The 17446-nt window shown below is 40.1% G+C and overlaps 1 protein-coding gene across 2 annotated transcripts; it reads left to right on the forward strand.

The window, feature by feature from the left end:
* The first annotated feature begins 5664 nt into the window (after positions 1 to 5664).
* Positions 5665 to 15816, forward strand: CDCA7 (cell division cycle associated 7). Of its 2 annotated transcripts, XM_063076410.1 has the most exons (10): positions 5665 to 5685; positions 8561 to 8686; positions 9103 to 9339; positions 11861 to 12094; positions 12435 to 12512; positions 13424 to 13627; positions 14038 to 14175; positions 14774 to 14923; positions 15336 to 15472; positions 15786 to 15816. In XM_063076410.1, exons 1-10 carry the CDS (start codon positions 5665 to 5667, stop codon positions 15814 to 15816), a joined length of 1356 nt encoding a protein of 451 aa, XP_062932480.1. The 2 variants fall into 2 exon arrangements, with proteins under 2 accessions (XP_062932480.1, XP_062932482.1); XM_063076412.1 differs by lacking the exon at positions 9103 to 9339.
* The last annotated feature ends 1630 nt before the right edge of the window (positions 15817 to 17446 follow it).

The raw sequence follows: 17446 nt of genomic DNA on the forward strand, positions 1-17446 counted from the left end.
CAGTTGGTTAGAGCACAACCTTGTAACACCAAGGGTTCAGATCCCTGTACTGGCCAGCTGCCAAAAAAAAAAAAAAAAGTTCATAGAAAGGTTCATAGTATCTTTTAATTCTATTTTTCCTCAAACTTTTTGAAGTAGCCTCATATTTCATTGTATGTATATATTACACATGGGTTGTTTCCATCTTTTGGCTGTTATGAATAATGTTGCTATGAAACATTGGTGTACAGGTACCTATTTGAGTCCCTGATTTCAATTCTTTTGGGTATATACCTAGAAATGAAATTGCTGGATCATATGGTAATGCTATGTTTAACTTTTTGAGGACTGCTGGTGGACTGGTTTTGAATTCTATGGGTCAATGTGCAGATTGGGCTCTTTCCTGGGGCCCTGCACCAATATCTTGCATTTTGTTCACTTTAGAAATTAATCTACAGATGATCCCTAAGTCCTCTTTCAGTTAATAAACTTTCTCTTTCTGCAATAATTCTCTTTCCGAAGAGCTATTTAAAAGGAATAGATCTGAAGAAGAAATCAATGACCTGGATAATTCACAAGGATAATTTATAATAAGTTGCCTATGCAATGAACAGAGATTTTTCACACCGTTTTTGGGTTGTTGCCAGAAGAGGAGCTGATGAAATTTAAAACAAACAAAACTCAAGTAAAAGCAAACAAAAACTTTGCCACGTACAAATTGAAAGAAAAAAGTTATGGAAGGGAGAACAAGTTAGAGGGGAGTTGTAGATGGTAAAAAGTAGGCAGAGTTAGGTTTTGGTTGTAATTCAGCTTCCACAACGTTGGAACTGACTGATTCCATAACCAAAGCTTGACTTTACTTCATCCACATTGTTTAATGATGCTTTAACACCAGCAGTTACATATTTCTCAATGAACAGTGCTCAACCATGAAAAAACAAGCACAAGCTCGTATTTTCTCTTGCTAAAAAGGCCAGATTTGCATTCATTTTGCCATATTCTTTTCTCTAATAAAGTATCAGATGTGAGCAAACTGACCTACTTAAAACAATGTTGACATATAATCAAGAGCAAACATACCAATATGGTTTGGAGAGCCAGCATTTGTAAACTGAACTGAGCCAGGGTGGTAATGGGCTGGGCCCTCCCACAGAGTAGCTTTTGGCAATGAAAAAATAATTTTAGGCCTTTTAGGTTTCTTGCCTTTATGCATCCTGAAAGCAAGAACCAGGGAGGTAAATCTATAATTAGGGGTTACTTAAAACAAGATTGTGACCTGACAAATTGCAACCTGTTTGTATCCACAAACACAGTGAACAGTCTTTGCAGCCCTTTGTCTCCAGGTGTGTATGGTCTATTCAAGGTCTCTGGTTTACAGAGCCACTTGGGTTCATGTTACACTGCCTGAAAGAGAGGCGTGGTACTGAGAGCAGCACATCTACTGGGACATTAGCATTTCTTTCAAATCTCATCTAAAAATGATACATCTTGTTAGTTGTTGCATTCTTTGTCCTAAAAAGAATCATCGTCAATTAAAATTTGACTTTAGCTCACCTCATTATACAAGTGTTAAGTTCTTAGAACCTCAGGGTCAAGTTTCAAACTTAATAGGAAACGGAATTCATTGTGCAAGGTGAATAAAAGCTACAAACAACACATGTCAATCTTCAAAGTTCATAATAGAACAAGGAATTCAAAGCTCTTGAACAGAAGACTGATATTTTAGAAAGTTTTAGAGATTTAAAGTCTCACCTACCATTATTTTACTTGGTAATCAGTTTTTACTGAGTACCTTTTATATTTATAGCCCTCATACCAGATACTGTCTGTATATGTCGGGTATGTGCTTATAAAATGTCATTCTTTTTGCCTGTTGCTGTGCCTGGGCCCTCATCTTTCCCTGCACACTGATTTTCCATGCTTATTCATTTTGTGTCTTTCATTCAAAATGAAAATATTTACCAGTGTATGATTAATAGTGAATTAAGACCTTTATGACGCACCTAAAATTGCAAGACAAAAACTTGCATTTCCATTTATAGGACCCTGTAAAGGAACTGCATATTTAACATAACAAATATATTTATAATGATCGGTAGGACAAATTTTTCAAAACTTAAAAACTTTTAATTATGCAATGTTTCAGACAAAAACAACAAAAAAGCACAGAATGTAAAAATATAAAAGACACCCATGTACCCATTACCGGCATTTACCACATTTAAAGATTTGCCATATTTGCTTCATACCATTTTTGTTTTCAAAGAAAGCATTAATGATAAAGTTGAAGGCCCCACCATCCCCTTCTTCCTCCGCCTTTCTCTCCTCAGAGTTAACCTCTGTCCTATCCTGCTTGTTCATGTTTTTATACTTTCACAACTTATGTATGTTTTGTGTTTTTAAAATTTGCATAAGGGGTTATACTTTACAGATAAGTTTGCAATTTGCTTTTTCATTCAGCATTGAGATTTCTCTATACTGATGCAAATAAGCGATATCAGTCATATGAACTCGGCTCACATTCCATTGTATCGCCGTTCATGTATCCATTTCCCTTCTGAGGGACACGTAGGTTGTTTGCAATATTTTACTGTGATACACAATGTTAATATGAATGAACCATCCATCCCTCAGGTCCTGTTAGCTCTAACTTCAAAATGATATATCTTAAATCTGATCTGTTCTCTCCACACCACAACCGCCCCAGTCCAAGTCATCATTTTCTCCTCCAGGAGTTCCTAAGTGTTCCATCTTTCACTCTTGGCTCCCCTGCAGTTTACAGTCTGTGGGGTCACATTGGGTCTTTCATCAAAATCCTCCAATGACATCCCATCATATCTGGAATAAATCCAAAGCTCTTCCTATAGCCAGGAAGGCCCAAGAGATCAGCCTCTGTTTCTTTAGCTCTCTAAGTCCAGCCACAGGGCCCCTCGCTGTGCAGTGCCTTAGAGCCTTTAAACCATCTGTTGGTTCTACTGAAACCAGCACTTTCCTCTTCTTTCTGTGGCTTCCTCCCTGACTTTGTTTAGGTTTCTGAGCAGATATCACCTTCTCAGAGAAGCCTTTCCTGTTTCTCTTATCTAAATTAGTACCTCTTTCATTTCTGACCCTCTTACCTGCTTTTAGTTTTCACTTTGCTTTTATTTTATTTTTCAGAAGTTAACACACATGAAACTATCTTATTTGTTTACTTCTGCTCCTCCACTAGAATATACTCCCTGGACTTTGTGCCCCCAGTATTCAGAACAATCCCTGGCATAATAGCCATTCAGCAATCCTGAACTGCATAAATAAATGAGAGACCATCAGTACAAGACTTAGGCACATTCTCCAGGACAGTGCCTTGAAGACTTTGTTGATGATGAAGCACAGTATAAGATACTTTTGATACATTTTATATGGCACACACACAAACACATGAAAGTGAAACAATTCTCAGGAAACAACTACTCTCATGTTCTACTTCATTGAAAAAAAAAAAAGGTAAAAGCACAGAAAGACAAAAAGCTGCCTGATTCCACTTATATGAGGTATCTAAAATTTATAAAACCAGAGTGAAATGGTGGTTTCCAGGGGCTGGAAGGAAGAGGAAATGGGGACTTACCAATCAACAGGCGAAACTTTCAGTGGAGCAGGACGAATAAATTTTAGAGACTGCTATTGAACATTGTATTTATAGTCAACAATACTGTATTGTACACTTAAAGTTTTAAGAGGATAGATCGCATGTTAAAGTATTTTTACCAACCACATTAAAATTAAATTAATAAAGTTAAGAAAAAAAGGTACATACAAAAAATAGAAGAAAACATGCTAGTTTCAAACCATCAAATTGATTTCACTGTCCATCAACAGGTTTGAAGCCATACTGTGAAAAACTGTTCTAGGGCATATATCTTGAAGTGGTTTTTGCTTGGTTTTACTAAATATTCCTGAATTGCTCTCCAAAATTAAAATTTTACACTACTAACATCATTGAAGGAGTTTCTTGTATCCTTACCAACACCTGGTCTTATGAGGCTTTTAAATTTTTGCCAGTCTGAGTGAGAAAATGTATCTCCGTTTTAATTTGCATTTTTCAGATTTCTGAAAAGACTGACAGATCAGAGATCTTATCCTTAAGAAAACATGTAAAGCAAATTATTTTCTAGGTCTCCAAGAGGACTAAGAATTTCCCTATTGGAATCCTTCACAGGCAAAGTGCTTTAATCTTCCCTTACTTTATGCATTTGGCAGTTCCAAATTCTCAAATATTTCATTTTAGTGGCACAAAATTGTACTCCCAAAGACACCAATGGCAATTTTAGTTCACCATTTATTTTGTTTATTCATTCAACAAATATTGGAGGGCTCTGCTACTGCTAGAAATTTCGACAGACAGATCAACAACCTCTCCTCCTGGCACCTGCCATTAAGATCTTGAGTTCTTTGTCCCTTGCACAGGGCAGAGGGACCACCGGGCAGGGGTGTTTAAGAAAGGCTAAGACTCCTTCCAGTCCATTGTTCTCATGCGTTATTCACTTGCTGTCAAGTTTTTGTATTCAGTAGATCCAGAGGAACGAAGCGTGTCCATGTATGCTCTCTTACTGTAATTATTCCCAAGAGAGAAGTTTTGAAATAAGGGGGTCGGGGGGATGTGAATGTTTTTATTTCATGCACTTGTTTTAAAGGCAAAATTATAATTAGAATCTTTTAAAGCGACTCAATTTCTTTTCTTCTAAAAACAAGTTTTTTGCTCTTTACAAAAAAAAAAAAAAAAAAAGGCTCACACTTTGTTCTTTCGTCGTTAATACCAGGTTTGATAAAAAGGGCAATGAAAAACATGTCTTTCATTCTTACTCAGATAATTCTAAATTCTGACGGGAGAAAACATCGTCAAGTCACTAATACAGTCTTTAGCTTCTATCACCAACAGATAATCTCTAAAAATTTTATTATCCCATAGATAAGTCTTCATTTAACTGCGCCGGCTTTTTTCTACTTTAAAAACCACAAGCTTTATGTAAAACAAGTAGGCGTCCCGAGCTTTCTGGAAAGATCAGGATTTAACTCATTTTATTGCTTCAGATAATGGTGTGGTTACCAGATAAGCGGTGCTGCACCCAGCGACAGTGAGTTGGTTAATAAAGGGTAGAGTTCCTGCTGGATGACTTAAACCAAACCAAACTCCCCAAAAAGTAATGTAAACTGCACGCAGCAACGAAAGTGGACATGCCGGGGAGCGCGACGGGCGTCACCCTCGCGCCGCTCTCCTTCACCCCCGGCCCCCGGATTCCCCCACATCAGCTTGCTAACCCCGGGGCTATACGAACCACTTTCGCGCCACTCGCTAAGGACCGCGCAGCTACATAAAGACAGGTATCCTGGCGGCCCCTAAAGCGGCGCTTTTTAAAAGCGGATTTTAAAGTTTCCAAGGCTATCCTTTGAGCTTAGAATATTTAGGGGGCCGAGCTTTCTCCGGGGCTCAACTGGGTCTTACGCCTCGTCGGATCGTTACCACAGCTTGCAGGACCTGCTCCCCAACGCGGGAAAACCGGCCCAAGCCCCGCCCCTCGGGCCCAGGTCGCCCCGCCCCTCTCGCCGGCCGCGCGGCTCCGGCTCCTCAAGTTGCGTGCGACTGCGGCGCGCGCTGCTGCTGCTGCGGTCTCTACGTCCAGAGCGCCGGCCCGGGCGCCCGCTGCCAGCATGGACGCTCGCCGCGTGCGGGTGAGGGCCGGGTGGGCGAGCCCGAGGGGCGGGCCGGTGGGTGCTGGACGCGGGCGGGCGGGGAGGATTTTCTCCAGCTCTGCAGCCAAGTGCTGCTTATCAACGGGTGGCCGTCTGTGCGTCGCCTGTTGGGGCAAGCCCCAGATTTTGTGCACCCGGTATAAGTCAGGGCCAGGGGACATTCTCGTCGGGCGTGCGCACCTGGCGCGCGGGCGGTGTGGACATTTGAGCTGTTTGCAGAAGAGTTAGCAGCGGTGGGCAGCCTGAGGCACGTGCGTCCAAGGTGCACGTGTGCGGGCGGGGGGCAGGACAGCGGCGGGAGGCTGCGGGTCTCCGATTGTGCCTGCCGGCCGGAGCACACCTTCTCGCTCTCTGGGAGTTTGCCCCGCATCCGTCCAACCTAACGCTTTCCCACACGCAGCTCGGGGCGGGTGCGTGGCTAGCCGTCTCCACCCGCGCGCAGTGAGTGGCCCTCGGGCGCGCACCCCTGTGGCTCTTGCCCCCGCCACGCCAGCACTGCTTCTGATCACTGAGGATCGGCGGGTTTACAATTTAAGGTCTTGCAAAAGAGTCTCTTTAGAATTTGCGTTGCGCACTGGAGGGAGGCGTTTTTAGTCCCAGGCGGTGATTAAGTGCAATTGAGGAACATAGTGGTCCGAACCATTCGCCGACCATGGCTGGTTTCCCACTCTCTCTTCCCCCACCCCCAACCTTACTCGCAGCTGCAGGACGTTGCCCTGAGGGGAACGTTACTTTTGGCTCTAACGGAAGCCAGATCTTAGAGTCTGGAGAGGGTAGAAGAGGGGGGATGGGTGGAAAGGAAGAGAGTGACAGGCCTAAAATGAATATCAGGGTAGGGGAGGTTTGAGTTCGCCGGGGTGGGTGGGAGGGGGCGTGGTTTCGGAGCTCGGTCACTGCCCGGGTGGAGCTGAGCGTTGGCTTTCATGATGAGTATAGCCATGTGCAGCTGAGCTGGAAATCTGACATGCCTGGGTTCAAATCTGAGCCACCCTGTGACTTGAGTAACCCATTTCACTTCTCTGAGCCTCACTTTTATCATTTAAATGAGAATAATTGTAGCACCTTTGCGGCAAATAATTAAACGTCACGTGAAAGCATACTTTACGTAGTGGTTGTCACGAAAAAACACCTACTATATATGGTATTAGTCACTACTTGCCTGCCAAAAAAGTTCATCACAATCATGACCATTTGCCTTGTTTCTAGAAAGAATGTCTCTTCCTCCAGAGATACATTTGCCTGGTAAATAACTCTTGGCATGTGCTGACTTGTTGAAGCTCAGCATATCCTTCCCTGACATCTTCCAATAGGATGCTTCCCTTGAGGCTGTCTTGGCCTCCGAATGCGGGTAGATTGATGAGTAAATGGTGATAACTCCTGCAGTAATGAAGGAGCGCTGCTGTTTTAGGCGATTGCAGACTTGGGTTACCCCTTCTAGCCCTGTTGAATTCCGCAGTCTACTTCACCTCGCTGGGGCCTTGAATTTCCTCATCTGGAAAATGGAGGGCTTCTGAGATCCGTTTCAGCTCCTAACGTTCATTGTGTCCCTCGTAATTTAGTAGCTGTATCTATTATCACACTTCCCTGCCTTCCTGAATTATAGGGGAGAAAACAAACTTCCTAAGATGATTGAATGAATACTATTTAGGTGCATAGGGAGGTTGGGGTATCCATCATCATGAAAATAATTTTATTTGCAAGAGACTGGAGTGCAGAATATTTGGCAAGGAAATGTCAGGAATGTTATGTTCACCTGAAAGCTCACATCTTAGCATTATTTTATGGGGCCTATAGCAGAGCTTGCCCTTTCAGAGTTTTCAATGTAAGGAGTCACTTCTGCTTATGAATCATGGCCGTGTTTAAGAAAATAACTAATAACAATAAAGTAGTAAAATAATATGTAATATAAAATTTAAAAATAATAAAATAACTAATGCAACACTTAAGAAATCTCACTAAATGTTAAGAAATGGCAGAAATAGCAATTCTTTTTACATGAGAGAGATGTGAATTGCATTTTCTGATGAGCAGTGCAGGGCTGTTCAGTGTTGACGAATGAATGAAGCATTTTCATATCTACAAGTGATTTACACTTTGTGAAAGAACTTTGAAAAACATAAGTCATATAGTAAGGGGTCTGCAGAAAAAGTTGAATGTCAGCCTAGGGTAATAGAGTGCTAAAATGGAATCAGGTATTCCCCCTGGGTTTGGAGTGCTGTTTTGACCTTTAATTTGGCTCCTTGTACCATATGTTTGCTGGGTTGATGTATCTGATTTATAAGGACTTGTGCTGAAATCACTACACCCCTCTTAATTGGAATGCAGCCTGTTTGGAAGTCTGCCATCATGAAGGAGAGGTCCTGCCCAATTTTTTGTAGTTTGGGAAATTAACATCATAGTATATAACCCAAAGCATACGTAAAAAGACCTCATTAGCTTGATTTTGGCTGAGGAGGAGAAATTACTCTGCCATTTTTTACTTTTGAGATTTCCTTTTAGACATACAGTTTTTTTTAAAAAAAGGTTGGATTTAGGAGGTTAGCATTAAACTCCTATGGAGTAGTATAATGCTAAGAGCTTCAGGGCTCTTAAGGTAGGTAGAGAGGTAGCTCTACAGATGTTTGAATAAATTGGTAAATGTCATTCAAATTTTCCTCCAAAGGGATCCCTTAGTATTTGACCTGGTTTTTACAATTTTTTTGTAGCAATTGCAGATTCTCCTTTTTCTGTGGTAGGGTATGAGAATTGGACATATCTACTCTCTGCTGTTTGAACCTACTAAACTCAAAAATAATGTCTTTAGTTAGATACTACAAAGCATCCCACTTAATAGTGTTGCCATTTCCATTTGCAGAAAAAGGATCTCAGAGTAAAGAAGAACTTCAAGAAATTCAGATATATGAAGTTGATTTCCATGGAAACCCCGTCATCCTCTGATGACAGTTGTGACAGCTTTGCTTCTGATAATTTTGCAAACACGGTAAGTGCTGCCTGAGAATAAACAGAATTGAGTCTGCAGAGCTCAAAATGCCCCAAATGCTTTGTGCGTGATTAAAACTGCTTGCTTTTTGCCTACATTTCTATACAGCCGTTATGAAAATATAGTATGCACTGTAATTTCATTTCACTTTTTGCTTTGGTTCTAGGTAGTAATTGTTGGAGGTAGATTAGCTACTTATTCTATCCTTTTGAAATGTCGCCTAACCTAACATGCCTGATGATTTGCCATAACAACTCAGAAATCATTTGTAAACCTCTGAACCATTTTTCTTTGTAACAAAAGCTATTCTCTTGTAGTGCACTTGTAAATGTGATTTGCTCTCTACACGGTTTATGGAAAATTGGTTCTTGAAAAAGAAAAAAATGCACAACCACATTTATTTATTTATTTTACAGAAACCTAAATTCAGGTCAGATATCAGTGAAGAACTGGCAAGTGTTTTTTTTGAGGACTCTGATAATGAATCTTTCTGCGGCTTTTCAGAAAGTGAGGTGCAAGATGTGTTAAACCATTGTGGATTTTTACAGAAACCAAGGCCAGATGTCACTAACGAACTGGCCAGTATTTTTCATGCCGACTCTGATGATGAATCCTTTTGCGGTTTCTCAGACAGTGAGATACAGAATGGAATGGTGAGTCTGAGAATTTCACCAATATCAAGAAGTAAGGTACATTTAGAGGCATGACATACTTGCTTTTTAAAAATTTTTTTCTTATGATTTTCATTTTAGTCATGCCAGAAGATTTTGTTGACATTTAAAACATTTTTAGTATTTTCTTTGTCTTAGAGTAGTTCTTAATAATGTAGCCCTACTTGTAAATAATGAAGATGTTGTAGGCTCTGAAAATCTTGGAAACTGGTAAGATAAAATTGGCCGACTTCCAGATTTCCATTCTACTGAAATCTAGAATTCCAAATCAGAGGAAACACACGTGTCCTAAAGATTAGCTACATGCACATTTAAGTTCAAGTGCTCCGCCCAGTGCCTGGCATAGAGTAGGCTTTTGATAAATGTGGTTTCCATGGTAGATCTGTGCCTGCGACTTGAAAATCTGTGATAACTCATGTGTAGGAGTTCAAGTGCAGATACTGCCAATTAGCGCCCATCCTGCTACTTTTGCTCCTTGGTTGGCTTTCCCGTGCACGCTACCTTTAACCTCTTATTCTGCTCTGGCCACTGCTGCTGTGCCTCAGTTCCACTCTCCCTAAGGATGCTGTTTAGTTCCGCAAACATTTTCTTGTTTGAAAAACTTTCTCTACTAAGGAAGCAGTGCGATTGATTAACAGTTTGCATTCTCTTCAACTCATTGTGGTCTGACATGACTTTGCTGCCTGTGGACCATGTCTTAATTAAGTGATATAAGTGACAGTGCCTGGCCAAGGTATGTTTTACCACTGTCTCACTGTTTGTGCTGATAGTATGTTTCCTCTAATAAGTGATGTTGATCCAAATCAGTGCTTATTGGAGTTTGCTGCAGGGGCTAGTCTGCAAATCTGGATGTGACTCAAACGTCAATAGCCTGAATAATTTGGGGGCATGTTTCAGTTCTGTGTAGATACTGTTTGTTGTGATTAATAAATGCCAATTGATTAAAAATTTTAAGAACTCGTGAAAGCTTTGTTTTGTTTTGTTTTTTCTCAATCCATGGACACTAAAAGTACATGAAAAGTACTAAAAAGCTTTTTATGGGATTTAAGGAATCTTTGAATGTTGAAAATGGGTCTTCCGTATTTTTTTCTTCTCTCGTTTTTTGTTTGTTTTTTCTCAACCATCACCACAATCAATTTTAGTATATTTTCATTACCCCTGAAAGAAACCTTGTACTCAGTCAGAGTCACTCCCAACTCTTTCCCAAAACCCCCAGCCTCTGACCACCACCAGTCTACTTTCTGACATTATAGATTTGCCTGTTTTGGACATTTCATATAAATGGAATCATATGGTACGTGGTCTTTGTGACGGGCTTCATTCACGTGGCATGATGATTTCAAGGTTCATCCACATCGTGGCATGTGTCAATTCTTCATTCCATTTATTGCAGAATAATATCCCATTATGTGAATGTACTACATTTTATTTATCCATTCATCAGTTGGTGGATATTTGGGTTGTTCATTCGTATATAAGTTTTTGTGTGGACATATTCTCTTGATTATATACCTTGGAGTGGAGGTGCTGGCTCACATGATAACTGTATGTTTAACCTTTTGAGTAATTGACAGGCCGTTTTCCAAAATGGCTACACCATTTTACGTTCTTCCCAGCAGTGTATGAGGGTTCGTTTTTCTGCATTCTTGCCAGTACTTGTTATTTCCTGTCACTTTGATTTAGCGCTGCTAGTGAGTATGAAGTGGTGTCTCATTGTGATTTTGATTTGCATTTCTCCAGTGGCTAATTTTAATAAATTTTTAATGAAGAAAACCTATACTTCTTTTGGAATCTGGGCTTTTTTAAATTTTAAGCTTACAAAAAGTAGATTAGAGAGGTACCTAGAGTAGTCAAGTTCATAGAGACAGAAAGTAGAACGGTGGTTGCCAGCGGCTGGGGGAAAGCGGGCATGGGGAGTTAGTGTTTAATGGGTGTGGAGTTTCAGTTTGGGAACATGAAAACATTCTGGAGATGGACGGTGGTGATGGCTTCATAATGGGAATGTATTTAATGCCATTGAACTGTACACTTAAAAATGGTTAAATTAGTAAATTTTATGTTGTTATATTTTATTACAATTAAAAAATATATATCAGAGAACAGAGACATTTTAATATAGTTTAATATTGCCATACACATTGAAACCATGTTTACAGGAGAACACATTTGTTCGTGCAGGAATTCTTTTAAAATACACCAAGATTTATTTTTAAAGAAATGAAAAAGGAGGCAGGAATTTTTACATTCAAAAAAATGGTTCAGAACCACTGGCTGTGAAGATAGCTTATAATAATGTGTCCCAGATAGACTACATGGAGTTAAACTACACTCATATTATTGTACTTATTGTAATTCTTGATTTTGTTACCGAGAGCTGTCAGTGTTCAGTTAAAATTAATTTGATATAAGTGTCTTTTGTTCAGAAAGGATTTTGTAGTCATGCTGGTGCAGATTGTCCACCGATCAGCAAGTTGTTAATGACTCAATTGTTCTGACAAACTAGAGACAGTCAAACCATGAAGGCTGCAGGACCCGCAGCCAGTGCAGACGCTCTGGACCTCTCAGGGTGGCGATGAAGTTTCCAGCACGAAATACCAGGGGAGCAGCCAACCAAAAAGCAGCACCCCTCCAACCCTCAGAAAATTCTGTGACTGATTCCAGCTCTGATTCAGAAGATGAAAGCGGCATGAATTTCCTGGAGAAAAGGGCTTTAAATATAAAGCAAAACAAAGCAATGGTAGGTCTCTGACTTTGAATGTATTAGAACTGACTCTTCCCAGCATTTTCTCTAAGTGCTTTTTTACATACATTGTGATCTAAGAGTTATTTTCCAGGTAGTTGTAAAGTCTTCATAGTGTGTGCTTTAAAATGTGTTTCTTTCTCTAAACTAATTTGTCTTTTTTTAATCTATTCAAGGCGTGGTTAAGTGAATAGGGGAAATCAGAAACTCTCTGACTGTCAACTTATTATTAAACATAAAGCTGTGAGATATGCTAGCATAATTTCCTCAAGTTAGTTGCTCGTTTTCAGCAGTTATTCTCTAGCAATAATTTCCGTTTAATTTCCCCCCCTTTTAGCTTGCAAAACTCATGTCAGAATTAGAAAGCTTCCCTGGCTCATTCCCTGGAAGACGTTCCCTCCCAGGCTGCAGCTCAGTAAGTGCAAGTCTTTGTTTGTATAGTAGTGTTTTGGGCAAGCCTAAGGTAGATTTCTGTTATATCTTAAAACCAATTACCTTATTCGTGTCATCTCCTAGACAGACTAAGGGGAGCTAGAGGAAGCCTCCTGACAGACCTCTGGATGATCTTCCTGGCATGGAGGCAGTTTGGCATTGTCCCCTGCTGTGTTCCTGTGGCACTCAAACCCCATTTGATGGGTTATTTTTCTTCTCCTCAGCTAGGCTAAGCCTCTCATGGGCAGGGAATGAAAACTGAAAACTTTTTTCTGTATCCCCACCATTAGCACATTTCTCCTACATCGTAGATGTGTGATTGATGTTTTTAAAATCTGAGAATAGAATGAAGGAAAAAAGGAAAACACAATTTCCTAATCGAGTCATGGCCTAATATTTATGATTGTATTCTGAGGAACTAAGCTGGTGCAACTCAGGGGAATTTGGTGTGTGTGCTGTGGTACAAAAGAAAAGATTTCTTTCCCCCACCTCCCCCTTAGGAGAAAGGAAGGAAGGAAGCAAGGGAGGGAAGAAGGAAAACGTTGCTCCCTTGTGCAATATGGACACAACGTGTATGTTCTAGGCCTCAAGAGATGTCATAGGAAAGTTTTTTGGAACATGAGATCAGTTCTTACATCTTCATTAAGTAGAAGAATCAATAGATCATCTCTCAATTTGAGGAAAACTGGGATTGGTTTTATAAAAGCAAAATTTACAATGGCCATATGTGTTTTTGGCTCATTTTCCATGCATTATAGGAAGGACAAAGAGAATGAGAAGGTGGAGCTTTCTTTGTACTTAAAAGAAAACATCCTTAAGGAGGTGTGGACTGTCCAAAGTGCCACTTCTCTTTGTTGTGGAATAAATGGGTTCTGTCCTATATGTTTTGTTTAGCAATCAAAGACACCTCGAAGACGTACATTCCCACGTGTTGCTTCCCAAAGAAACCCTGAGCGGAGAGCTCGACCTCTGACCAGGTCAAGGTCCCGGATCCTTGGGTCCCTTGGTGCTCTACCCATGGAAGAAGAGGAGGAGGAGGAGGAAGAAGATAAGTACATGCTGGTGAGAAAGAGGAAGGCTGTGGACGGCTACATGAATGTAAGTTCTCCATGTTTGAACTTGCTCTTTTTTCACCTTCTGTACGCTCAGTATATACTGCGCAGGTACACACACAGCCTCAACACTAAGTGATCCATATTAGATGTTTTTCTCAAACCGTTCAGAACTGTATATGCCACAAAAATTTACATTTGATTAATCAAAACATCTGATTCTCTCAGCAAGTGACAGTCAGGTTTTCTTCGACTTTTCTCAGCTGTAGGAATAATTTTCATAATGTTATCTAATTATCCTCACAGTAAGCTTATTCCTTCCTCCTTCTCCGTAAACTCTTAAGAGAGAGTTCCAAGTTGAACTTTCTGCAAAGAAATTACAAGTTGAGTGTCTGAGGTTCAGAGCTGGGGAGAACCAGTAAGGACACTCTGTGTTTCATTCTTCTTGTTATGTAGGCAGATGATATGCCCAGAAGTCGCCGCCCTGGATCCATAACCCTTCCACATGTAATTCGCCCAGTGGAAGAAATTACAGAGGAAGAGTTGGAGAACGTCTGCAGCAACTCTCGAGAGAAGATCTATAACCGTTCTCTGGTAAAAGCCCCTAAATTATGTCTCAAAGTGTAAATGTCTGTAGAGGAAGGATAGCTTCTATCCCTTGAGGGTTGCTGCTGTTCTAAATGTCTTAGCATATGCGATTTGTTGCCTACATGGAAGACGAGTTTTATAGTAACCCTGGGAGTTAGCCCTCTTTTCACTTGAATTGTCTACTTAGTAAGTGTGCAGAAGTGTTAAATCTTTCTCCTAATTTAGAAATTGACTTATTCAACATGTATTTATTGTGTATCTGTTGTGTGTGTATACAAAGACAGGTGCTGGGGATACTGTGGTGTGCTAAAGATAAAATGGATTTGGGCTGGTTATTTTTGCATTGATAAGATCGTTTTTTGAAGAAAAGTAGTTTTGATAGTAGTAACTATTACTTCTGCCAAGGGAATGAAATCACGATGTTTGAGATGCCTTTTGTGCCCTAGCATATATATGTACATACGTGTGTATATATGTATATATACACATATGTAGACATGAAATAAGATTCAAAGACAAAAAGGAAGAAGGACATTCTTTTAAAATGCCATTTTTCTCTACAAACAGCAGTTTTTGTTTTTTCTTATTTGCTTATTATTTGTAGGGATCTACCTGTCATCAGTGCCGCCAGAAAACTATTGATACAAAAACAAACTGCAGAAACCCAGACTGCTGGGGCGTTCGAGGCCAGTTCTGCGGTCCCTGCCTTCGAAACCGTTATGGTGAAGAGGTCAAGGACGCCCTGCTGGACCCGGTAGGTGCCTCGAAGGGGTCGGTCCTCTAGAATTGAAGGTCAGCCACAAGCTGATAAGGCCAGGGAAAGGACACCGAGGAAAGGATTGAGCCCTTACTGTTATGGGGTGTTCTTTTGGGGGAGGGAGATTAATTCATAGTGTTGGCGCTGCCCCTTCCAGAGTGCTTGGGTATGGCTATTCAAGAGAAGTTGATTCTCCGTTTATTCTGGGTAGTTGCTGTGTAACTTTCTGTCCTGGATTTCCTAAGGAAACATGAGGCATGACTAATGCATATTAACCATTTGACAGTTTTTTATCCCCCCTAAAAAGGTTTAAATGTAATTGATCCCCACCTTAATGGTTAAGGAGTTGACAAGCAGGGGAGAAAAGTCAGGTCTCATTTGGTTGTGCCTGTTCACAATTCTCCTTCAGAACTGGCATTGCCCACCTTGTCGAGGAATCTGCAACTGCAGTTTCTGCCGGCAGCGAGATGGACGGTGTGCCACTGGGGTCCTTGTGTATTTAGCCAAATATCATGGCTTTGGGAATGTGCATGCTTACTTGAAAAGGTAATGGCTTTTTTTCCCCCTCTTCCATACTTGAATCTAATATTCATTTATATGTCTTAATAAAAAGATGGTAGAAATCAGAATGGTGGTTATCTCTAAGGCAGGGTGAGAGGTCGTGGGGGGTGGGTATTGAGTGGAAAGGGGTACATGGGGAGTGTTGGGTACATTTTATATCTTCATCTGGATGGTGGTAACCCAGGGGGGCAGGGTGCATGTAAAATTCAAGTTGTACATTTAAGATGCTTGCACTTGCCTGTATGTATGTTATAGCTCCGTGAAAACATTCTGACATGTTTCCTTTTCTCATTCACAGTCTGAAACAGGAATTTGAAATGCAAGCATAATGTCTGGAAGACTAACTGCCTCCCACTTCTCAAATCTCCCTGGTTAAACTTTTCAGTTTTGTCATTAATCAAAACCTGAGTTAAGAATCTTGATAATCAATGTTTTATAGGAATCTCAAATCGAGTTAACTTCATTAGACACACACGTGTTTCTGGAGCATCACGGAAGGTATATTGCGAGTTTTACTTTGCTCTCCTGCAGTTTCTCCTCTGCTTCCCCACACCCCACCTCATAGCGTCCCCCTCTATTTCTGGTGGTCCTCTTCCATCGCTAAGTTCCTGAATTCTTTTTAAATGAAGATTTTATGAAAGCATATTTGATTTAATTGGTATTGAAAAAGCCCTGGAATCCATGCATAAAACCTAAGCACTTAGAAACACTGTAATAATTTTAACTAAATGTGTTCAATTCCAGAGAACAGCCTTCTAACTTGTTTACACAGAAACAAGGAGTGTGATTTAGTGTTCATTCTAGTCGACATTTTTAACAGAAGCAAGGCACAAAAGTCTTAAAACCATGTGGAAAAATTAGGTAATTGTTACAAAGTAGAGTATATTACTTCAAAAGCCTCTCATGAGAATATTCCATGTATTGTGCTTATTATACAAGTTGTCACCGTTGAGACTTAAGTTGCTGCTAATTTCTTCTGCCATAAGGTTAAGTGGTATATCTGACTTACATGATCTGAAGGTTTGTGGGCAATGTTATACTTAAAATTATTGTGGAAAAGACATCCTGGGAAATTAGGATGGTGAGACTTCAGGAGTAGGCTGATTTGAATCTTGGTATAAAACTTCAATCTAATCAGTTTGTCAAGTTTATTTCAGTTCATACGTAAGGTATTTCAAATAAATTCTTGCACCATTTTTTGTGGAAACTTCATATTAATAACTAGTCTATGGTTCTTTGCTATTTCTTGAGGAAGTTATAAACTAGCTATGGGGTTCATGTTTTGGTTTTAAGCACTTTTATAACAATGAGAAGTGCCTTTTTGGAGATGGATAACTTTAAACAGTTTGTTAACTTGATATCTGCCAATTTAGTTTCTGGGCAGATTTCATGTGTCGTTCTCCCCCCCCCTGCTTTCCATTAATCAAATTGTTTGGTAGAGGTAGAATCTAAGTGTTTGTGAGTCCACTTTATTTGCATGTGTAGCCTATTGCTGTGCCCATTCAGTGTTTGCTGCATAATTGGACCTTGACGTGATAAGTGTAAAATAGCTTTGAACTGCAATGCTTTTATACAAAGGTTTTTATTTTAATAATAAAACGTTTTGTTCTAACTTGTCTGCTTTTTTTTTTTTTTTTTTTAAATACTCAATCTTACTGCACTTAATTTTTTTCCTCATATTTAAATAAAAAGGCCATTTCTGCCTTTTCTAGAAGTCTCCCTTTTGGCTTACGTTTTGGAAGGTCAAGAGCCAGCTCTTTCGAACTTGTTGATGTGACTAATAGCTGTGATCAGAAAATGGACTAAGACAGCCACGTTGTCTGATAGAAAACGATACACGCCCCTGAAGTTTTACAATATTGTTTTGTTTTCTTTTTACCATTTGTCAACCCAAGAACTAACAGTGATTTCCCGATCCCTGGCTTGCTTTTATCCATCATTTGAATATGTATTAAATGC

Source organism: Cynocephalus volans, chromosome 1 (genome assembly GCF_027409185.1).
Source record: "Cynocephalus volans isolate mCynVol1 chromosome 1, mCynVol1.pri, whole genome shotgun sequence".
Lineage (NCBI taxonomy): Eukaryota > Metazoa > Chordata > Mammalia > Dermoptera > Cynocephalidae > Cynocephalus > Cynocephalus volans.

What these genes read in the sequence shown, in the direction of transcription:
- CDCA7 (XM_063076410.1), top strand. Translation starts at nt 5,665, where the DNA reads ATGGACGCTCGCCGCGTGCGG. An exon ending in AGATCTATAACCGTTCTCTG is followed by an intron (nt 14,176 to 14,773) that starts GTAAAAGCCCCT and finishes TATTATTTGTAG; the next exon opens with GGATCTACCTGTCATCAGTG. An exon ending in AGGACGCCCTGCTGGACCCG is followed by an intron (nt 14,924 to 15,335) that starts GTAGGTGCCTCG and finishes ATTCTCCTTCAG; the next exon opens with AACTGGCATTGCCCACCTTG.